Consider the following 23982-nt stretch of genomic DNA (forward strand, 5'->3'; position numbering starts at 1 on the left):
CTCGTTGATGAACTCTTAGTGAACTCAGGCTGACTCTGGACAAGGGTATTTATACTGCTGCACTAGGAGGAGGAGCCGTTGGCAGAGCCAAGGGTGGAGCCCAGTACAAGTTCCTGAGTACTCCCAGCGCTACTCCCCCTAGTGGTAGGATAGCACTACTGCGCTTACAAAGACAGTGTGAATTATCATATACACACATATATATTACATTCACCACATTCACCCCTGCACAAAAATCAAGTCCGGCGGGGGTGGTGGCCTACAACATCAGTCTGTCCGGTGGTCGAACTGTCCGCTGTGATCTGCGGAGCACCGGGGTTGCAGCCTCATGCGGTGGCTGGATGGGTGTGTGTGCTGGGGTACGATGGCGGACTCCAGGGAGGGTTGTATCCGAGCTTCATACTCTCCTGGTTCGACCGGGGACTGGGGGCGCTGGGGGCTGGCCGGCGCGGGGGCGCGGAACTGGTGGAGCGAGCTCGTGGGCTCGGGAGCGCGAGGGGGCGGCAGCATGGGGTGTAGGGTGAGAGGTCCTTCTGTGGGGGTAGAGGGGGCGCTGGATCCGGTGGGTGCCAGATCCCGGAGGGATACGGCCGTCAGGGAACTCGACGAATGCGTACTGGGGGTTGGAGTGGAGCAGGCGCACCTTTCCAACAAGGGGGTCGGTTTTGTGTGCCCTGACGTGTTTACTCAGAAGTACGGGGCCCAGCGTCCTCAGCCATGCCGGAAGTGAGACCCCCCGTGGTAGTGCCCCTGGAAAAAATGAAGAGCCTCTCGTGAGGGGTCTGGTTGGTCGCCGTGCACAAAAGGGACCTAATAGCGTGGAGCGCATCTGGGAGGACTTCCTGCCACTGGGAGACTTGGAGCTTTCTAGACCGGAGGGTCAGTAGGACGGTCATCCAGACCGTTGCGTTCTCCCTTTCCACCTGCCCGTTCCCCCTGGGGTTGTAGCTGGTAGTCCTGCTCGAGGCAATACCCTTGTTGAGCAGGTACTGACGCAACTCGTCGCTCATGAAGGGCGAACCTCGGTCGCTGTGTACGTAGCTGGGGAAACCAAACAGGGTGAAGATGCTATGCAGGGCCCTAATGACAGTGTGGGAGGTCATGTCGGGGCACGGGATAGCGAATGGGAAACGGGAGAACTCGTCTACGACGTTTAAAAAGTAAACGTTCTTGTTACTTGAGGGGAGTGGCCCTTTGAAATCAATCGCGAGGCGTTCAAAGGGCCTAGAAGCCTTGACCAGGTGGGCCCTGTCTGGTCTATAGAAGTGCGGTTTGCACTCCGCACAGATCGGGCAGTCCCTGGTGACCGCTTTTACCTCCTCGTTGGAGAAAGGCAGGTTTCGGGCCCTGATGTAGTGGGCGAGCCGGGTGACCCCCGGGTGGCAGAGGTCATTGTGGATGACTTTTAATCGGTCGATCTGCGCGCTGGCGCACGTCCCACGGGATAGGGCATCCGGAGGCTCGTTGAGCTTCCCGGGTCGATATTTGATATCGTAATTGTAGGTGGAGAGTTCGATCCTCCACCTCAGAATTTTGTCGTTTTTAATTTTGCCCTTTTGCGAGTTGTCGAACATGAAGGCAACCGATCTTTGGTCGGTGATGAGGGTGAACCTCCTACCTGCGAGGTAGTGTCTCCAGTGACGGATAGCCTCCACAATGGCTTGTGCTTCTTTCTCGACTGAAGAGTGTCGGAGTTCTGAAGCGGAGAGGGTACGGGAGAAAAATGCAACTGGTCTCCCTGCCTGATTTAACGTGGCTGCAAGATCTACCTCTGAGGCGTCGCCCTCTACCTGAAATGGGGTGGATTCATCCACTGCCCGCATGGCCGCTTTGACGATGTCCTCCTTGATGCCGTCGAAGGCCTGGCGTGCCTCGGCTGACAGGGGGAATCGTGTGGTCCTAAAGGATGGGCGGGCTTTGTCCGCATATTGAGGGACCCACTGGGCGTAGTAGGAGAAAAAGCCCAAGCACCGTTTGAGGGCCTTGGGACAATGGGGGAGGGGGAGTTCTAAGACATATGGTCCGGGTCAATGCCCAGGACTCAGTTTTCCACGACATAGCCGAGGATGGCTAGTCTGGTTGTGCGGAAAATGCATTTCTCCTTGTTGTACGTGAGATTCAGTTTCTGTGCCGTCTGGAGAAAACGGTGGAGGTTGGCATCGTGATCCTGCTGGTCATAGCCGCAGATGGTGACATTGTCCAAGTACGGAAATGTGGCCCGCAGCCCGTACTGGTCCACCATTCGGTCCATTGCTCGTTGGAACACCGAGATCCCATTAGTGACGCCGAAAGGGACCCGGAGGAAATGGAAGAGGAGGCCATTGGCCTCGAATGCCGTGTAGTGGCGGTCCTCCGGGCGGATTAGGAGCTGGTGGTATGCAGACTTCAGATTCACCATGGAAAAGAGCCGGTACTGGGCGATCTGATTTATCATGTCTGCAATCCTGGGGAGGGGATACGCGTCGAGGAGCGTAAATCTATTTATGGTCTGACTGTAGTCGACCACCATACGGAATTTCCCCCCGGTCTTAACGACCACCACCTGAGCTCTCCAGGGACTATTGCTGGCCTCTATAACCCCCTCACTGAGTAGCCTTCGGACCTCTGCTCTGACAAATACCCTATCCTGCAGGCTATACCGCCTACTACGAGTGGCTATGGGTTTACAATCCTTTGTGAGATTGGCGAAGAGAGGAGGGGGGGGGAATTCGCAGCGTAGCGAGGCTGCAGATAGTGAGTGGGGGCAGGGGCCCGCCGAAGCTGAGGGTGAGGCTCTTGAGGTTACATTAAAGGTCTAGGCCTAATAAGAGTGGCGCGCAGAGTTCGGGCAAAGCGTAGAGTTTGAATTTCGAGTAGCTAGCGCCTCGGATTGTGAGTGTCGCGGCGGTGCGTTCCTGGATCTGGACCGAATGGGAGCCTGAAGCGAGCGAGATAGTTTGCTGCACGGGGAAAACGGGGAGCGAACAGCGTCTTACCAGGTCTGGATGTATGAACCTCTCCGTGCTCCCGGAGTCGAAGAGGCATGGCGTTTTGTACCCGTTGATATGGACCTCTGCTATCGGGTTTCGTAGATTCTTTAGTCGTGATTGGTCCAGGGTGACCGCGCTGAGTTGCGGGTAGTTGGCGGCTCGATCAGCTGTGCTGGAGTGGCCCCGTGATGACTGCCCTCTGAGTTCATAGTCGAATTCGAATTCTTCTGCAGAGTTGCCCGAGTGCGGAGATGCCGATCGGGCCCGTGGATCACACGTGGCGGGCGGCGAGGAAGATGGCATCCACGATGGCAGCCCCCATGAGTCGCACGTGGCCGGCCGCGTGGTGGAGGTTTTCCAAGATGGCGGCCCCCATGGATCGCACGTGGCTGGAGGGGGCAGAGTCGGGGCATAGGCCGCAGCGTTTCGGGCCCTGCGGGCCTGTGAGTGAGGGGAGCGATTACTTCGAGTCGCTGGGGAGTTGGAAGCTGGGGCCCTTTTAGCGAGGCACACTCTTGCGTAATGGCCTTTTCGCCCACAGCTGCTGCAGGTCGCGTTGCGGGCCAGGCAGTGCTGCCACGGGTGCTGGTTCTGGCCGCAGAAATGGCAGGCTGGAGCAGCATAGTGGCTGGCTGGAGCAGCATAGTGGCTGGCTGGAGCAGCATAGTGGCTGGCTGGGGCAGCATGGTGCCTGGGCAGCCGCGTAGCACAGGCCTGGGGGAGTCGCTGGTCGGGGGCCCATGATTGGGTCACGGGGTCCGCGGGGAATGAGTTAAGGCTGCGGAAGGAGACCTCCATCGTGGTAGCAGCTTCCACAGTCGTTTCTAAGTCCTGGGCCCCCTTTTCCAGCAGTCATTGGCGCACATAGTTTGACCTGAGGCCCGCTACAGAAACATCGCGTACCGCCAGTTTCCTGTGTTCAGCCGCGGTAACCGCTTGGTAATTACAGTCATTGGACAAATTATTCAGTTCCCTTAGAAATTCGGCGAGTGATTCTGTGGGCCACTAGCGGCGAGTCGTGAACACATGGTGAGAGTAAACTTCATTAATAGGCCTTACATAAATTATATCGAGAACTGCTAGCGCCACAGCATATGAACTGGCTGAGTTTAATTGCGTAGAGATTCTGTGGCTCACCCTCGCGTGCAGTAGACTTAGCTTCTGATCCTCTGTCGTTTCGGCTGTGCTCGCTTCTGCCAGGTAGGCCTTGAAGCACCGGATCCAGTGGGAGAAGATTTCTTTAGCCTCTGCATCCTGCGGGTCAAGTTCCAGGCGTCCAGGCTTGAGGGCCGATTCCATAATCGATCTTTACTGTTCTTAAGTCGATTAAATTGATGGAACCATCAATTCACCGGACACGAGTTTCCGATATGAATCTAGGCTTTAATCGCCTTACTTCAGAGCCAGCCTGTTACCCGTTGATGAACTCTTAGTGAACTCATGCTGACTCTGGACAAGGGTATTTATACAGCTGCACTAGAGGGAGGAGCCCAGGGCGGAGCCAAGGGTGGAGCCCAGTACAAGTTCCTGAGTACTCCTAGCGCCACTCCCCCTAGTGGTAGGATAGCGCTACTGTGCTTACAAAGACAGTGTGAATAATCATATATACATATATATATTATATTCACCACAACGGGTACCCGCTGAAGACCTTGATAATGACGGCAGTACGGAGGCTGGAGGCTGAAATGGAGGCCCGGTACAATGAGGCCCAAGTGCCACCCAGGCTGTGACTGTGGTGCATTGGATTCCTCAAGGTACGGTTCTGATGCCTCGACTATTCTGCTGGTGCACTCCAGCACACCGCACTCCAGTACACCCCCCGAGGGTCGCCCGCTTTGTGTTGGTCTTCTGTGTCCTCCACAACCTCGCACAGTAGTGTGGTGACAGGCTGGCGATCGGTGATGAGGAACGTGCCCAGCTCTGAGGAGGAGGAGGCTGATGAGGTGGTGCCGGAGCAGCAAGGGCTGGAGGCCGAGGCCGGGGAGGAACCAGGGGACCAGCTGGAGGCTGTGGGACAGGCGGCGAGGGTTTGGCAAGCCCGGAGGGCCTGGGAGGCCCTCATACTCACTTGATTCACTTAGGACGTGGCTTGGTCCGTCACCCCCCCACTCCCATTTTCCACCCTCCAGGGTATGTGCTACATCATCCCCGGGTGCTGGGACTGTGTCAGCGCTGTCAGTGTGTCACTGTCGATGGCCGGGCGGTTATGATAACCCGCAGAGAGGGCAGCACGGTGGCCTAGTGGTTAGCACAACCGCCTCACGGCGCTGAGGTCCCAGGTTCGATCCCGGCTCTGGGTCACTGTCCGTGTGGAGTTTGCACATTCTCCCCGTGTCTGTGTGGGTTTCACCCCCACAACCCAAAAATGTGCAGAGTAGGTGGATTGGCCACGCTAAAATTGCCCCTTAATTGGAAAGAATAATTGGGTAATCTAAATTTATTTTTTAAAAATGGTAACCCGCAGAGGGCCAAGCGCCAGTGCTCTCCAATCTATGTCATAATCTGACCCCTGCCTGTCTGCTGAGTGCTCGCTAACACCCATCACCTGCACGCGGTGTGCCCGGGAGAGGGGGATGCCTAGAGAGATAGGCCAGAGGTTCGGAGGCCATCCTGCATTGCGGAGGAAAGTGACAGAGCCATCATACTGGTTGCGAACAAGGGTGTTTTATGTGTAATACAATTCCCCACTCCCCCAACCACTCTCACCCCTACCTACCCCCCCCCCCCCCCCCAACCACCCCCTATCCCTCCCTCCCCGGTGCCCACAGTGACCCTCGATGTGCTTGGCCTTCCGAGCTTGACTGCTCCGTTTAGGTGTCTCCCAAGGATGCACATCAGAGGTGGAGGCCGCCAGCTGCTTACCTCGTCCCATGGCCGTCGATGCCCCTGGCAGGCGTCCTCTGGGGACTGCCCCACTCTCTTGTCGACGGCACATACATAGCCATGCCTCTCTGTCCTGTGTGCTGGCTGCAAGACATGGCCTTATCAGAGGGGTGGAAATCGGGGGAGCTGATGGCCACTGTCACAACTCCATGGGACGGGTCTGGCTTGCCACCCAGCGCCCCCTCCTCCTAATCAGTGCCCATAGGGCCCTGGCGTTCACCTTGGGTTGGATGGGCAGCTGGTTCGAGCCCCGGTTGCCCCTGCATCATCTAGCTCTGCCAACCCTGGCGGTTCCCCGTGGTCTGCATCAACGTGTCAACACCCTCAGTGATGCTTCTCAGTGACTGGGCCATGCTCTGCAGTGCCTCAGCAATGCCTACCTGTGACAGGGAAGCTCCGCAGTGCATTGGCCATTTCCATCTGAGAACGGGAAATGTCCCGCAGAACCTCATCAAGGTCAGCCTGGTACTGGGTTACATCCTCCAGTGAGGTGGGCATTCTATCGAGACCCTCAGCCATGGCCGTCACTGACTGCGCGACGCCTTGGACATCTTCACTAATAGTTCCGACGTTGTGTACCAGGCTCTCCATTGCCGTCGTTACCCTAGCAGTTTTGGCCTTGGTGCTACGTATTGCTGGTACCATCTCCTGTGCCAACAGCCTATCGGATTCCTTCAAGTGGCTAGGGATCTGTTGGAGTGTCACTGACATCTCCTTCTGAATGTCCCAGCCGCACCCTAACGTCTCCATCAGCTCCAGGTAACTCTGTGCCAGAGGTTCAGCATCAGGATGCAACCAAGCTGGGTCTGGGATCCATCAGACCTCCAACTGCTGTCTCGCCTGGGGGTTCCTGCCTCCACCTGATGTACATCAGCAGCAGTGTGGTGTTCATCAGATTGTGCCCCAGAAGCCTGACCGCTAACATTTCCCACCGAGAAGTGTGCATCTGCGCTGGTGGAGTGTGGGGATGACAACTGTGACGTGATTATTATGGTGGCATCCTCGGAGCTCTCCTCCAAGGTGGTCTCCTGGGAGGCTGGAGAGTGGGCCACCTAGGATGGGCCTGGAGGACCTGCAGGAGAATGGACATGTGGTCAGTGGGAGGGATGGGTCAGTCAGTCAGTAAGGCAATAACAACTCACATTTGACAGGCCCCCGGGTATAGCCACTGGTTCCTCACCTCTGCGGCATCCACCAGCCTCCGCGTTGGTGTCCGCTCTGTCCTCGGCCACACCAGTCACCTCCAGGGCCTGGTCACCTCGAAGATGGTGAGGATTCTGATGTCAGGCACCCCACCGCAAGTCTGGGTCCTCTCCCGGCGATTGTGGGAGAGCTTTACCTGAGGAGGCACAACGAAGGCATTGTTGGCCACACCCGTGGTTCACTCAGCATTAATAATAGAACATGCTGGCGGATTCTTAATAAATAATGCATATCGGAAATTATGGGGACAAATAATTATGACTCATGATTCTGCTGCTGGGTTTGCATGCCGGGAGCCTATTAAATTCTAGGTGTGGGGGGGAGGGGGGTTTCCTTCCCAAGGGTCTACCTGTCAGCGATTTTATGGGAGGTTGCCTGGTCACCCTCTCCCCAATTAAGGCCCCTAAGTGGCCACTTATCACCCCCCCCCCCCCCCCCCACCACCCCAACCCCCCCACAAACAGAGATCTCTGGACTTACCCCTAGCCTGGTCTTGCAGTTCTTTGTTCTGTGACACTGTCCCAGCAGCTCTCACCATTTCCGCTAGCGGTGTTGGGATTAGAGAGCTCTCAGTCAATCAGATGGATATCATCTCTCTGAGGCAGGACTACCACCCCAGGTGACATAGAAGCCCCGCCTCCAGCCAATTAATGCTCCTTGGAGTGTTAAGTGGTTGCTGGGAAACACCTGGGAGTAGGGCCAGGGATACGTTCACTGCCGAATTTAACCGCGGCGGTGCAAGAAACCCTGCGACGTGAAAAATCCTGCCCAAAGAGTTGAAGCAAAATATCGGCGACATCTAGCCAGGAGCAAATGTAGCATTTGAGTGACATCTAGCCAGGAGCGAATGTAACATTTGAGTGACATCTAGCCAGGAGCGAATGTAGCATTTGAGTGATGTATAGCCCAGAGATTACAATGTAATCACAAACTCACTGCACGTGCCATTATCAATGCATTAGAGAAAACAATTTGTGGGGAGGAAGAGGTATGTTGTGAAAAACCACAAATTACAGGATGGATGGTTCTTGCTCTCCATTACCCTCACAAGGTGAGGTTAAAGAGTATCAGAAAATTGCTGGATTTGCTCCCCAAATATGAATGAATCTCACCGCAGACATGGTAAAATTGATCTTGGGGATTTTTAAAATTAAAATGTGTTGAAAAAAGGCGTATTTCATTTGTCTTTTGCTCTCTTTTAATCCAAACTTTATCTCCCTTATTTCTTTTTGTGAATCTAATTTGTTCTAATTCATTCCTTTTCCTTGTCACTACTTCCTACTCTATCCTTAAATTTCAGGAGATGGATCATTGGTCTCTACGTTCAGGTCCAAGTGCCTCACTAACATCACTGTTCCATTACCAATTTCCATTTCCGTAAGGTTGCAGGACCAAAATAATATGACCTGAGGGGGTGATAAAAAACATGCCAAGGCGCCCCATTCCAGTGATTTCTGGGCCATCAAACTTAATTTTGAAAACTTTATTATGATCTGCTACTTCGAAAGTAGGGCCAAATCTGAGACAGTTTTTCCTCAACATGTTCTGAAGATCATGAAAACATATTTTGTAATTTCTAGTCCCATACCACAGAGTTGAATTGTGCACAAAAAAAACCAATGGGCTAAACCCAAAGTAAACAAGTTTCAGGTCCAATGACATTTACGTTTTGCTTCTTGCCACAAAATTTACATATTGAACAGTTTGTTCCAAGTTGTGAAAGAATGGAGAAGTCTGTCTTATTGTCGGGATGTGTGATTGTGATCTCATTTCCTTGTGTGAATGAATATTGTACTTCCAAGTGACTCACTGAATTGCATCACCGACACTCAGGCCTGGTGAGATTGCACAGCTGAATTTTACCAGACTTTTGGGAATGAGGTGGGAAGCAGGAAGACTGGCAAATTGGCACAGGAAGGCAGCGGGTGGTGTCCTAATCATCCTCCCATGCAGTTTTGCCAGTGGGAAAGGTGGTAGCAGGCCTGCTTGTCCATAGCCTAATTGAGCCACTTAAATTGCCAATTAAGGACTTTTTCCCACCTCCGGTGGTATTTTGCCAACTACTAGGTTGGTTGCTGTTGAGTGGGGAGACTGCCAGGTAAATCCTGGCGGTCTTCCAGCAGTCTCTGCAGAGGGACTGCTTTTCCAGATACTTTTTGGCCCACTGAGTGATCCCCACCCCGTGGCAATGGCTGCCCTTGGCCTCAGCAACCTTCTTCACAGTGCCTGTGTAACTGAACTCAGCAAACCTAGATCCCACTTACCCGACCTTGGAGATGCTCAGCCATTGCTGGTTTAGCACAGGACTAAAGAGCTGGCTTTTAAAGCAGACCAAGGCAGGCCAGCAGCACGGTTCAATTCCTGTACCAGCCTCCCAAACAGGTGCCGGAATGTGGCGACTAGGGGCTTTTCACAGTAACTTCATTTGAAGCCTACTTGTGACATTAAGCGGTTTTCATTTTCATGTGCCATCATCCTAACGGTGCAGCCTCAGACGTGGCCACTGGTGGTGCTGTTGAGGCTCCTGAGCTGTTGGCCCACTGATTGGACTGGCAGCTCTTGGGTGGGCAGGCCACTAAACTTAGCATGACAACTATGGCGTCCGCCATTTATTTGGCTCCCGTTGGCAGACACAAGTCCCTCTGCCTCCTGATGCAGGGTAACCCACCACTTTTGGCCCCGGAGATAGGATCCTTGCCACCTACTTAAAATTCAGCCTAGAGTGTCTATGAATGCATTGACTACAATGGCATTTTCCTTTTGCAATAGCAGTGTTGTCAAGGGTCTGATGCTGGTATTATCCGGTGTGAGTGGGGTATGCTGATGTAGGTGTAAGAGGGATGGGTCTGAGATTTATCCTTAAATTGGCAAAATTATTCTATTGTGAATTGACTGTTGAAGCTAATATGATTTACATGACTGTAAATCTGTAACTTTGGAAAAACAAAACAAAATAATCAGTTACCTACATTGAGTAAAACTTGCTTTATTGGTTTGTAATTTAATGCATGCTGATCATTTGTCTCATACCTAATGTCTAATTAGTCGCGAGTAAATATTCTTTTCTTTAAGCCTGCCATTTCAATACGTACTGTTAGAAAGGCGATTCCAAAAAAGAACAGGCCCAAATGTGTTTTTGTAACAGGATTGCTCTTTTCTGCCCTTGTTAGATTTGTTACGGATTACGCCTGCACCTAATAATGGATCCCATGGCAGTCTAAACCATCTGCTGAAAAATCCTTTCTACCAGCCTGCATGCCCTGTAGAGGTATCTGCTCCATCTGCTTGCCCACTCTCCACATTGACTCCAAATGACAACCTGGGTTGCTCATGTAATGTCTCGGTAAGTACTGCGGGACTGGCTGTATATTTCACATTGGATTGTACAAGGTTACTTTAAGAGGCAAGTAAACTTTAATATCAACAGAATGTATATGTCTTTCAGACCCCAACTATAGAAGAAATGAATAAAGGAATTAACCTTACTCTTCCAGAAGGTAAGATAATATATTGCTTTCATACTTTTGTCATATCAAAAGTCAATTCTGCAAATGTGAGTGATGCAACCTATGTACTCTGTGATTAAATTTTAACAGTGTAAAATTATTGATTGGAAAATTGACTGCCAAATTATTACAGAATAAATTCCTAACTTGAGGTAATTAATCCACAAGATTTCTCTTGGAAGTACTGGTTATTCTTGAGAATATTCTTTTGTCCACAATGAAGCTCTGTCCCTGAATATCCAACATTGGTATAAAGGATAGATAATTCAATGTGGGTGAAACCAGTGTTGTAAGAATAGCTAATTTTCTAAAAAAAATGTTCTCATAAAAGCAATAATCCTGCAATAGATATAAATGTTTTCACTACTGTGTGTACAGTAGGGTGTTAGATTAATGCACTCTCTGGTGCTTTCAGGAATGTGCAATGTTGACAGTAGCCCTATCTGATCCACACATATATGTGTACATATACACAATGGTAATTTGGTTTAATGTAATGCATGAATACTAGAGAAGTCAACATTGGCTTAATCCAAGTTGTGAGATTGTAAGATTTGTAGTTGTAATCATACTAAAGACTTAAATTCCAAGCCTTTTCAACGGTGAAGCTCCTGTTTGCATTGTTGTGAAAAGACATCTTGCAGTTTTCTTTTGGAGGAGGTCTTGTGGTGCAGTGGGTAATGTTCATGCCTCTGAGCTAGAAACTCTAGGTTTAAATCTCACTCCAAAACCTGATGCCCAAGGAAGGTATGTTCATAACGTGGCTGAAAGCTTGACGATCAACTAATAAATCCTTTCATCATACGCCAGTGGCAGGCAGTAAGAATGGGTGAAATGAAAGGGCACGTTCTGGTCAGCTATGCGATGGAAAGAAATTGGAGCCTCTATCATCACTACCCTAGCTCCAGGCTACAAATGCATGTAAAAGTGTGCATTGCCACAGCAACTTGAACTCCTTGGGGTGCTAGTTGACTCAGTTGGCTAGATGACTAGTGTGGATCAGATTTGAGACATCAGAATGACGTTTGATCCCCGTTTTGGCTTGGGTGGGCCTCCTTGCCCCACCATTGGTGGACATCATGGCGCCATTGGTCGCATCTGTAGTTTTCCTTCTTCTCTATTATTCTGCCATTTTTTTGATTTGCAATCTGTAGCCTTGATTACTATAGAGAAGCCGAGAGTCATCTAAATTAATATGTAGTAATAAAGTAGACCTTTAAGGTTAAAGTCCTGGATACTCTACTACCTGCACCCGGAAGTGGAAGCTCTGTCTATATATTACTAGGTTGACATCGAGTGGGATACTTTCAGTGGATTGTTGTTATCCCCATTGCATCTAGTAGTGAGTTGTAATTTAGTCAGGCTAATGACAGCTCCATGTAAAAAGGAGTCTTCATATGGAAGTGACCCAGAGCACTATCTGCTGGATGTTGAGAATGGAAGTGACCCAGAGCACTATCTGCTGGATGTTGAGAATGGAAGTGACCCAGAGCACTATCTGCTGGATGTTGAGAATGGAAGTGACCCAGAGCACTATCTGCTGGATGTTGAGAATGGAAGTGACCCAGAGCACTATCTGCTGGATGTTGAGAATGGAAGTGACCCAGAGCACTATCTGCTGGATGTTGAGAATGGAAGTGACCCAGAGCACTATCTGCTGGATGTTGAGAATGGAAGTGACCAAGAGCACTATCTGCTGGATGTTGAGAATGGAAGTGACCCAGAGCACTATCTGCTGGATGTTGAGAATGGAAGTGACTCAGAGCACTATCTGCTGGATGTTGAGAATGGAAGTGACCCAGAGCACTATCTGCTGGATGTTGAGAATGGAAGTGACCCAGAGCACTATCTGCTGGATGTTGAGAATGGAAGTGACCCAGAGCACTATCTGCTGGATGTTGAGAATGGAAGTGACCCAGAGCACTATCTGCTGGATGTTGAGAATGGAAGTGACCCAGAGCACTATCTGCTGGATGTTGAGAATGGAAGTGACTCAGAGCACTATCTGCTGGATGTTGAGAATGGAAGTGACCCAGAGCACTATCTGCTGGATGTTGAGAATGGAAGTGACCCAGAGCACTATCTGCTGGATGTTGAGAATGGAAGTGACCAAGAGCACTATCTGCTGGATGTTGAGAATGGAAGTGACCCAGAGCACTATCTGCTGGATGTTGAGAATGGAAGTGACCCAGAGCACTATCTGCTGGATGTTGAGACAGTGGAATAAATTAGTTGCTACATGTACCACAAGACATGGAAGAAAGAAGATTAATTGGTCGAACCACCATTAATTTAATTTTTCAAGAGTCACAGGATCCAACAGATCAAGGATGAGAGTTCTCACCTTACAAACCAATCATCACCAGTTCAAATTATGCAGCTATTTCAACAGTTTTGTTGGCTGTCAATGTACAGGAATATCCTCATTTGTTCCAAATCTATTTTTTTCTCATCTGGAAATGCTGCTTTGTGACATTACAGACTGATTATGTGGTGCAGTGTTTTCATAGTGATATGTCAGGATGCTGGACCAGACCCCAACTTTTGTTAAGATACTCAACAAGAACTCCAAACATATTTTATATTTGTAAAACTGAGAGGAAAGGATACTTCACCCCAGGAGTGATGACTCTGACTAATAGGTATCTTTTATGTTAAAACAAACTTTAATTATAACACAGAATTAACCATGTTAACATCTAAGAAATAGCTTTACAATTAAAAGTTAAACAGTTCTTAAATAAAAGCAAAAGCTTGAACGTACTATCTACACTTGCCACTCATTCCAATCAAGCAACCCAATACAGTTCAAATGCCACTTATAAATTGAGTTAACAAAACAGGTTACTTGCTGAGAAACTTTTGGAGGGAGTTTCTTTCAAGAGCAGATCCATACACTTCTGCTCAACCTAACAACATTTGAAAAAATTGCTGTTGACCTTAAAATCCTACAGTGGACTGCAAAACTACAGTCAAACTGGGCTCCTCCCATTAATTACATCATCTGTAAAATTCTAAGTTCCATGACCTGCTTAGCTCGGACTAAATACAGTCCCTCAGAAATTATCTCCAGGGAATCACCAGCAATTAAAACATGATTCCATTAGCTCTTTATCTGTAACCAAGTAAGTGGTTGGAATTAATGATTACCTCACCTTTTATGACTGCTTAATTAGTCGACACACTGCCTGTGTGTATTTTAAACCAGGGTTTTAAAAACATTGCTGCCACAAATGTAAAATATAATGTACAACTATTTCTACATTCGTCACAGATATTTGTACAATTCATGTTTTGCTTGTAAAACGTTTCTTATTCAATTATGGTGACCACAGGTGCTTTAGCAGTTATATACAGTTGAATGTAATTTGTTTTGTCATATTGAGCTATTTATATTCAGAAATAAATCAGAAAAAGCTCTTGGATACTTTCCAAATATCAGACGACCAAGTTGTTAAAAAAATGTTGATCTTCCAAAAGACAAGTTAATGTATTTTTGATTGGTATTAGTGCTAACTAATGCCCGACTGGTTCGACAGGCGACGGGGAGCGCAGGAAACCAATAGGTGCGGGGGCGCGGAGCACGGGCCGTGAACCTGTAGGTGCGGGGGCGCAGGGCGCGGAGGGTTGTGTGGGGTGTAGTGTGAGGGGTACATCGGCAGCCGTGGTGGTGGAGTGGATCCTGCAGGCGCCAGGTCCCGGAGGGAAACAGTGTCCTGACGGCCGTCAGGGTATTCGATGAAAGCGTATTGGGGGTTGGAGTGGAGTAGGAGCACTCTTTCTCCGAGTGGGTCAGTTTTGTGTGCCCGGACGTGCTTCCAGAGGAGAACCGGGCCTGGTGTCTTCAACTATGCTGGGAGCGAAATCCCCGTGGTAGTGCCCCTAGAAAAAATAAATAGCCGTTCGTGAGGGGTCTGGTTGGTGGCGGTGCATAGGAGGGACCTAATAGCATGGAGCGCGTCGGGGAGGACCTCCTGCCAATGGGAGGTCGGGAGATTCCTGGACCGGAGGGTCAGTAGGACGGTCTTCCAGACCGCCGCGTTCTCCCTCTCCATCTGCCCGTTCCCCCTGGGGTTGTAGCTGATAGTCCTGCTCGAGGCGATGCCCTTGTCGAGCAGGTACTGACGCAGCTCGCCGCTCATAAAGGACGAACCCCTGTCGCTGTGTACGTAGCTGGGGAAACCGAACAGGGTGAAGACATTGTGCAGGGCTCTGATGACTGTGTGGGAGGTCATATCGGGGCACGGGATAGCAAAGGGGAAGCGGGAGAACTCGTCAATGACGTTCAGGAAGTACACATTCCGATTGGTCGAGGGGAGGGGCCCTTTGAAATCGATGCTCAGGCGTTCAAAGGGCCAGGATGCCTTTACCAGGTGGGCCCTGTCTGGTCCATAGAAGTGCGGTTTGCACTCCGCGCAGATCGGGCAATCCCTGGTGATGGCTTTTACCTCCTCGGTGGAGAAAGGCAGATTTCGGGCTTTGATGTAGTGGGCGAGCCGGGTGACCCCCGGGTGGCAGAGGTAATTGTGGATAGCTTTCAGGCGGTCGTCTTGCGCGCTGGCGCACGTGCCGCGGGACAGGCCATTTGGGGGGGTCGTTGAGCTTCCCCGGTTGATACATAATATCGTACTTGTAGGTGGAGAGTTCGATCCTCCACCGCAGGATTTTATCATTTTTAATTTTACCCCTTTGTGAGTTGTCAAACGTGAAGGCAACCGATCTTTGGTCGGTGATGAGGGTGAACCTCCTACCTGCAAGGTAGTTCCTCCAGTGTCGTATAGCTTCCACGATGGCTTGTGCTTCCTTTTCGACTGAGGAGTGTCGAAGTTCCGAAGCGGAGAGGGTTTGGGAGAAAAAGGCGACTGGTCTCCCTGCCTGATTTAGATTGGCTGCGAGAGCTACCTCTGAGGCATCGCTCTCTACCTGAAAGGGTCAGATTCATCCACCGCCCGCATGGCCACTTTGGCAATGTCCTCCTTGATGCAGGTGAAGGCCTGGCGAGCCTCATCTGACAGAGGAAAGAGTGTGGCCTTAAATAGTGGGCGTGCTTTGTCCGCATACTGAGGGACCCACTGGGCATAATACGAGAAGAATCCCAGGCACCTTTTGAGGGCCCTGGGACAATGAGGGAGAGGGAGTTGTAAGAGCCTATGGACCTCGGTTCTGATAAACACCCTGTCCTGCAGGCTGTACCGCCTGCTGCGAGTGGCTACGGGTTTGCAGTCCAGAGTGAGGTTAGCAAAGAGTGGAGGGGGGGGTCGATTTTTAGCGTCGCTAGACTGCAGATAGTGAGTGGAGGTAGGGGCCCGCCGAAGCTGAGTGTGAGGCTTTTGAGGTTACAGTGGAAGTCGAGTCCCAGTAAGAGTGGGGCGCAGAGTTCGTGGAGTACGTATAGCTAGAAGTTCGAGTAGCTGGCGCCCTGAATCGTTAGGGTCGCGACGGTGCTCCCTTGGAGGTGGACGGAGTGCGAGCCCGAAGCGAGGGAGATAGTCTGCCGTGCAGGGAAAATAGGGAGCGAACAGCGTCTTACCAGATCTGGGTGTACAAAGCTCTCGGTGCTCCCGGAGTCGAAGAGGCATGGTATACTGTACCCATTGATTTTAACGGGCATCATCGAATTGCGGAAGTGTTTCGGATGCGACTGGTCCAACGTGACTGTGCTGAGTTGCGGGTAGTCGGTGGCTCGATCAGCTGTGCTGGAGTGGCCCCGTAATGACTGTCCGCTGAGGTCGTAGTCTTCGAGGTGCGTTTCAGAGGTTGAAGAGGATGGATCCCAAGATGGCCGCCCCCGTGGATCGCACGTGGCGGACGGCAAGGAAGAAGGCGTCCAAGATGGTGGCTCCCATGAGTCGCACGTGGCCGGCCACGTGGAGGAGGATTGCCAAGATAGCGGCCCCCATGAGTCGCACGTGCCAGGTGGGGACGGAGTCGACATACTGGCTGCAGCATTTCGGGGCCTGTGGGCCTGCGAGTTTGGGAAGCGAGTGCTCTGGGCTGCGGGAGAGTTTGGAGCAGGGGTTTTCTTCGCCAGGCAGACCCGGGCATAATGTCCTTTGCGACCGCAGCTGCTGCAGGTCGCGTTGCGGGCCGGGCAGTGCTGCCGTGTGTGTTGGGGCTGCCCACAAAAATGGCACACTGGAGTTGCGTAGTGGCTGAGTGGCCGTGCGGCGCACATAGTTGGACCTGAGCCCGGCCACATATACATCTCGGACAGCGAGCTCCATATGTTGGGCGGCTGATACAGCTTGATAATTTCAGTCCCGAGCTAAAGCTTTTAAATCGTGCAGAAATTCTTCCAGCGACTCCGCTGGCGGCGGGTCGTAAAAATGTGGCACGCGTAGACCTCGTTGATGGGCCTCGTGTACATTCGATCGAGCATGGCCTGGGCCTCCGTATACGAGGTAGTACTGTTAAGTTGAGTAGAGATACGGTGGCTCACCCTTGCGTGCAGTAGGCTGAGTTTCTGCTCCTCCGTACTTTCTGAAGTGCTTGATTCAGCCAGGTAGGCCTTGATACATCTGAGCCAGTGTAGAAAGATTTCTTTCACCTCTGCAGCCTGAAGGTCGAGTTCTAGTTGATCAGGTTTGAGGGCTGATTCCATAGTAGTTTTCTTCAAGTTTCCTAAGGTTATTAAATTGATGTGACCATCAATTCACAAGACACGTGATTGGAAGTGAACAGTAGTTTTAATAATCTTACAACAGAGCCTGCCTGCGATGAGATGAACTGGCAGCAGGCTCACGACTGCAGAGATTTATACTTCTGGTTAGTGGGAGGAGCCATGGGTGGAGCCATGGGCGGAGCCAAGGTACAAACTCCTCATCTCCCCCTATGGGCATAGCCGCGCAAAGGTTTGTATACAGAGCCCACAAGGACACAATACATATAATAGAACACAGTGTGAATTACTAGGTTTATAATTCACCACAAGTATCAAACCAGCTCCAGTGATGACAGTTATCAAATGCTCTTCCCTTTAACCATCCAAACTGAGGTTTTTTAAAAGAATAGAGTTAGGTGCAGGAAAAGATCTATCCATTTTTGAGAATGGTAACCCCAAATACCTGCCTTCTCAACTTAAATACATTTTCATTAGACACAGGAGATTTGGGAGGAAGTTCAGGTTCAGATTGGCGTCACCCGGTCCTTCCTACATTGACATGGCCATATTATGCTCATATCATTGGTGGCCAGTGAGAACAAATTGGCCATTGCAATACGAAGTATAAAAGACTGTACAGTTCAAAAAGGAAATTATATTTTGAAACAAATAACAACCCATATCATCGCAGCAATTATGATATAAGATTCAGGTTAGCTGTGGAAAAGGACATGGAGCAATCTAAAGTGAAAAAACTGAATTAGAGGAGGATCGATTTCAGACGATGAGAATAGATCCGGCCCAGGTAAAAGGGAATCAAAGACTGGAATGCAAAACTGTCATGGAGCAAAGGGCTTAAGGAGATGTTTTGCATATGGTTGAGGTACATTTCCACCACAAAGAACGGGAAACCGAAGCCAACCATCCAAAGTGCCAACATCTCTTTATTCTTAAATGTCTCTTAAGACTTCACATCTGACCAACTGCTGCTTTCTGAACTACAATTCCTCCAGTTCCTATTGTGCTCTGAACTGATTTGGACCACTCGGTCTTTTAGAAGCCTGAATCCACATTAAATTTAACGCAAGGAGGACAAAGCTTCAAAGACCAGGGGCTGGATTCTCTGCCAGCGGGATCCTCCATTTTGCCGGCAGCACACTCACGCTAGTGGATTTCCCAACGGCGTGACGATGCCCACAATGGGAAACCCCATTGGCCGGCTGCCAGGACAGAGGATCCCACTGCTGGCGGGGCTGTGCCGCACCAGATAATGGGTGCAGCGGGACGGCGAATCCTGCCCCTGGTATTGAATTGCAGCAAAAGAGCTTTCTGTAACATGGTTTCAGATGTTCTTTTTACAATAGAAGGAACAGACCTCACACTGGCTGTGTGCCAGCTACATGAAAATCATGTGATGTCTATTTTATAAGACCAAGAGCCATTAAAGCAGATTGAAAAGCCACTGGCTTGGCATATGTGCAGAAAGACTCTAAAAATCAAAGCACAATTATAACCTATAAAGTCTAATAATGTAGCTTAGAAGCTAACATGTGGTATTATAGTTAAAACAATTTTTTTCCTTTCTTCTTTGATGTGATGTTGGTGTTGCTGACGACAAGGACAGAATTTGTTTATTTGCAAAAATATACTTTGTTCATAAAGTATCTAAAAGAACATTACAAAACATTTCAAAACAGTCTTTACAGAAAATGCTAATTTTCAAATACACTGCCAGACATTCAAATTTTCTGCATAGATTGTGTTGCACTCTTGAAGTGCCTCAATAAGGTTGTGATACATGGAATGTTTACCATATACATTGACTGTTGGTCTTACAGCCCGAATTGTTCCATAGCATTTCTAGTCCCTTGGTGTACTTTGGCTGAAAGGCCTTAGACAGTGACCTTTCCCTACTGCATATCTGTGGTGGCCACACCAACAAGGCCAGCATCTGTTGCCCACTGCTAATGAACTGAGTGAACCTTGGAACTGAATGGCTTGCTGGACCATTTCAAAGGGCATTTAAAAGTCAGCCACATTGCTGTGGGTCTGGGCTCACTTGTAGGCCAGGCCAGCTAAGGACAGCAAATTCCCTTCCCTAAAGAACATTAATCTGAATCGGATGTATTCGATGATAGTTTTATGATCACCATTACTCAGACCAGCTTCTCAATTCCAGATTTCTTCTTTTTATTGAATTTGAATTCTACCTGCTGCCGTAAAAATAAATAATTAACTTATCTTCACTTGTTGTCACACTGAAACGTATTCAAGTAGCTTTATCTCCTCCCCTAAGCTTCAATTAACAAAGTTCTCAATGTTGACGTATTTGTGTCAATTTTAATGGAGCAGCCAAGACAACACCAAAACTTAAAGAATGGTGTGACAGGATCTATGTTCGGGTGACCAGACATCCTGGCCTAGATTCTCCGAGCCTCTGCACCAAAATCGCAATCGGCGCGGGGCAGAAAATGGGCGTTTACACCGAAATCCGGTCCAACGCCATACCCACGATTTCCCCGGAGAATTGGTCGTGAATCGCGCGCATGCCATTGAAAGAGTCCCCGTCTCAACCCCCCCCCATCCCCCGTCCCCCACCGCGATTCTCCAAAGAAAACTGGCCAAGTTCCTGACAGCGTGGTTGTAACCACCTATCGGCCATTGGGAATGGCCGGTGGCGGCTGCGGACTCAGTCAGGGTGCAGGGGATCGAACACCGGGAGGGGGCCTCATGGATGGCCAGGGGGTGATCAGGCATCACGGACCCATGGGCGCGTGTGATCTCAGGAGGGCCTACATTCCTGGTGCCGCTCCGCGGGCTGAGTCCGCTATGTCGCACGGCGCGGCCGCCGCAGTGCGCATGCACAGCCTCCCGACCGGAAGTGCGCAGACTCCCGACCGGAAGTGCGCAGACTCCCGACCGGAAGTGCGCAGACTCCTGACCGGAAGTGCACGGCCCCGTATCCACTGGCCAGAGCTGCGAAAAGCACTCTGGGGCCCTGCAAGCCCCCTGCAGGTAGGAGAATCACTCAGGACTTTCTTCACGAAAGCCCAGAGTGATGCGCCAGTGTAAAAGTGACATAATAATAATAATTATAATAATTGCTTATTGTCAAAAGTAGGCTTCAATGAAGTTACTGTGAAAAGCCCCTAGTCGCCACATTCCGGCGCCTGTTCAGGGAGGCCGATACAGGAATTGAACCCGCGCTGCTGGTCTTGTTCTGCATTACAAGCCAGCTTTTTAGCCCACTGTGCTAATCCACCCCCGTCATGGCCCCATTATTGGAGAATCCTGCCCCCTGGCTTTACCGACAGCTCCCGTTTTTCATTAAATATCACAGTGTCCTGACAATTTCCTAAAAATAATTCAAATGTCCTGGTTTTCACTTTGCTCTTAGAACATAGAACATAGAACAGTACAGCACAGAACAGGCCCTTCGGCCCTCGATGTTGTGCCGAGCAATGATCACCCTACTTAAACCCACGTAACCCGTATACCCGTAACCCAACAATCCCCCCATTAACCTTACACTACGGGCAATTTAGCATGGCCAATCCACCTAACCCGCACATCTTTGGACTTGTTAATGAAATAAAAGGGGGCTGGGGAGGGAGAGGAGGTGAGTCCTTGTGAAGTTTCATCCTTTTTCCTGTAAGCACCCATCATATCACTTGCATTGCATGCAGAGACCTGTATCACTTGACGTCCCAAGGGAGTTGTCACCAAATTTTATGGCACCTTAAAATGATCTACACAATAGTGTCACCAACTCTGGGAGAGTGAAGGGGTGGGGGCTGGAGGGTCTTATTTGCACTGGAATAAAATCCCAAAGCACCAAGGTGGTCCTTTTAAACAGCTGTGTCTGCCTCCACGCTTCTTGCCCAGACAGTTGGCCTGACTTCAGCCCGCATCTTCAGCAATGAAGATCCCATCTTTGTGGGCACTTTCTCCTGAAGTGGGCAGGCCAACCTCCCCTACCTATCACAAGGATAAAAATTCAGCCAAAGGTTCCAGTGACCTCTTAAAAACCAGCTCAAACAAATGGTGTTTCTATCTGAATAACAATGAATCTTAAAGAATGTGCTGGAGATTTGGCAAGAAATAACTTGGGTAGGCTTTCTATTCATTGGCAGTTAAAAAAAATGAACATTCATTTGAAGTGATGCTTCCATGGTTAGAATATAGTTTTTGCTTAGTTCGCACGCTTAGTTCCAGACCACCTTAGGGCAACTTTTCCTTCCAGTTGATATTCTTTTATATGCGCTGTCGGACAAAGATAGTTGTGAATCCTGTATCCAATCTTTGCCAATGTTAATTTATGGGTGTCACGAGTAAATGAACAAGGTCAATTCAGGATAACATTCAATTCCTCTAAGGAAATGCACATTCCTCATATCAGAAATCTTCATAATGCAACATCTATAAATGTAACCTCACCTCATGAGACGCAATTGCATCGTACCACACTTTGCTAAAGTAGGTAAGTTCCGAAACAAATGAGCAAGGATTGAAAAAAATATTTTTATGGACTAACAGCCTTAATTACATTTGGAACAGAATAATGATTGTAACCTTGTGTACTTTCAGTTAAAGAATCAGAAGCTCTTAATATGCCTTACGGAAGGCCCAGAGTTTTGCAGAAGGGCAACACATATTGTCTCTTGTTTCATACATTTTATGTGAATGGATATAGTGCTGACATTTTGATGCCCCTATGGAGTGCTTACACTGTTCCCAAATCGGTAAGCTTGTTACATGACACATCTAATAAGTGACTTTTGAACTTCAATCACTGTTGTTAAATATGCAAATATGATAGCAATCTTATGAAATATTCCATGAACAACAAGAATGATGAATAACTTGATCATTTTCTTTGGTCAGCATGTTGGCACAGTGGTTAGCACTGCTGTCTCACAGCACTAGGGACCTGCGTTCAATTCCGGCCTTGGCTGACTGTGTGGAGTTTGCACTTTCCCCCCCACGTCTGTCTGGGTTTCCTGCGGCTGCTCCCACAGTCCAAAGATGTGCAGGTTAGGTGGATTGGCCATGCTAAATTGCCCCTTAGTGTGCAAAAGATTAGGTGGGGGTACTGGGTTAGGGGATAGGGTGGGGGTATGGGCCGAGGTATGGTGCTCTTTCCAAGGGTTGGTGCAGATCTGATGGGCTGAATGGCCTCCTTCTATACTACAGGGATTCTGTGATCCTATGATCTTTAGTTAGGTTGGTGGGGAAATTCCCTTCTCTGTAACAACACTGAGATTTCATGTCCAGCAAAAAGGCAGGTGAGACCTCCTTTGGTATCTCATAATCTTGATTAATGGGGAGAAGGCAGGAGAATGGGGATGAGGAAAATATCAGCCATGATTGGATGGTGGAGCAGACTGGGTGGGCTGAGTGGCCTAATTCCGCTTCTTTGTCTGATGGTCTATCAAGATGGCACTTCTGACAACATTGCACTCCTTCAGAATTACATTAATGTGCCATCCTACAGTCAATGTTCAAGACATAGGGCGGGATTCTCTGACTCCCCCGCCGGGTCGGAGAATCGCTGGGGGGTGGCGTGAATGCCGCCCCCTCCGGCTGCCGAATTCTCCGGCGCCGGAGAATTGGCGGGGGCGGGAATCGTGCCGCGCCGGTCAGGGCCGCTGGCAGTGACCCCCCCCCCCAGTGATTCTCCGGCCCGTGATGGGCCGAAGTCCCGCCCATTCTATGCAAGTCCCGCCGGCGTAAATTGGAGTAGGTCCCTTACCGGCAGGACCTGGCGACGCGGGCGGGTCCGGGGTCCTCGGGGGGGCGCGGAGCGATCTGGCCCCGGAGGGTGCCCCCATGGTGGCCTGGCCCGCGATCGGGGCCCACCAATCCGCGGACGGGCCTGTGCTGTGGGGCACTGTATTCCTACGCGCCGGCCGTGTAGGCCTCCGCGATGGCCGACGCAAAGGTGAACCTCCCCCCCCCCCCCGCACATGCGCGGGGATGACAGCAGCAGCTGCTGACGCTCCCGCGCATGCACGGACCCACACTGGCTGGCGGAGTCCCTTCGGCCCCAGTTGGCGCAGCGCCAAAGGCCTTCCACGCCAGCCGGCGGGGCGCAAACCACTCCGCCGCCGGCCTAGCCCCTGAAGGAGCGGAGGATTCTGCACCTTTGGGGCGGCCCGACACCGGAGTGGTTCACGCCACTCCGTCCCTCCGGGACCCCCCTCCCCACCCCGCCGGGTACAGGAGAATCCTGCCCCTAGATTGGGGGTTAAACCCATAACTAAGTACATGCTGGTTCCATTTTTTTATTCATTAGCATATTAATGGGTTAATGGGTTTCTTTATCCAGTATTTTAAGAGGACAGATTATTCATTTGGATAGCAAAATTACACAAGGCAAATTAACTTCAAATTGGTTCTCCTTTGTACTGAAAGCTAGTCATTTAAATTCAAGTGACTTAAAGATATTAAGAATTTCAAAAAATAGATCAATGAATGCTGGAAATACTTAGCAGGTCTGGTAACATCTGTGAAGCGAGAAAAACGTTTCTGGTCAATGATCTTTCATTGAACTAGAAAAAGGTAGACATGTCAAAGTTTAAGAAATTCAAAATTGACAGATGATGAAATAGATGGATGTATCTTGTAAAAAAGGAAAGTGCAAACAGATCTGGCTACCTACTTAGCCTAGATCTCCCCCACTGTGAGAAAAATAGCAGTGTGGACTGGATGAGGCCCCAAAGTGGCCATGAATAGAGGAAGACAGGTCAGGGTGGTCAACAGGCAGACCATCCACTACATTCCATGTGCCAGTCTGCCTTCAAATGCACCAGTGGAT

At 49.9% G+C, this 23982-nt stretch overlaps 1 protein-coding gene across 1 annotated transcript in view; it reads left to right on the forward strand.

Moving 5' to 3' along the window:
- Nucleotides 1-23982, forward strand: part of LOC119967374 (ectonucleotide pyrophosphatase/phosphodiesterase family member 3-like) — a 211325-nt gene that overhangs the window by 157787 nt on the left and 29556 nt on the right. The window contains exons 18-20 of the mRNA XM_038799862.1: nucleotides 10229-10401; nucleotides 10504-10555; nucleotides 21753-21907. Of these exons, the coding sequence (XP_038655790.1) occupies nucleotides 10229-10401; nucleotides 10504-10555; nucleotides 21753-21907 (380 nt within the window). The remainder of the gene's footprint in view (nucleotides 1-10228; nucleotides 10402-10503; nucleotides 10556-21752; nucleotides 21908-23982) is intronic.

The sequence above is a fragment of the Scyliorhinus canicula genome, chromosome 6, assembly GCF_902713615.1.
Source record: "Scyliorhinus canicula chromosome 6, sScyCan1.1, whole genome shotgun sequence".
NCBI classification, from domain to species: domain Eukaryota; kingdom Metazoa; phylum Chordata; class Chondrichthyes; order Carcharhiniformes; family Scyliorhinidae; genus Scyliorhinus; species Scyliorhinus canicula.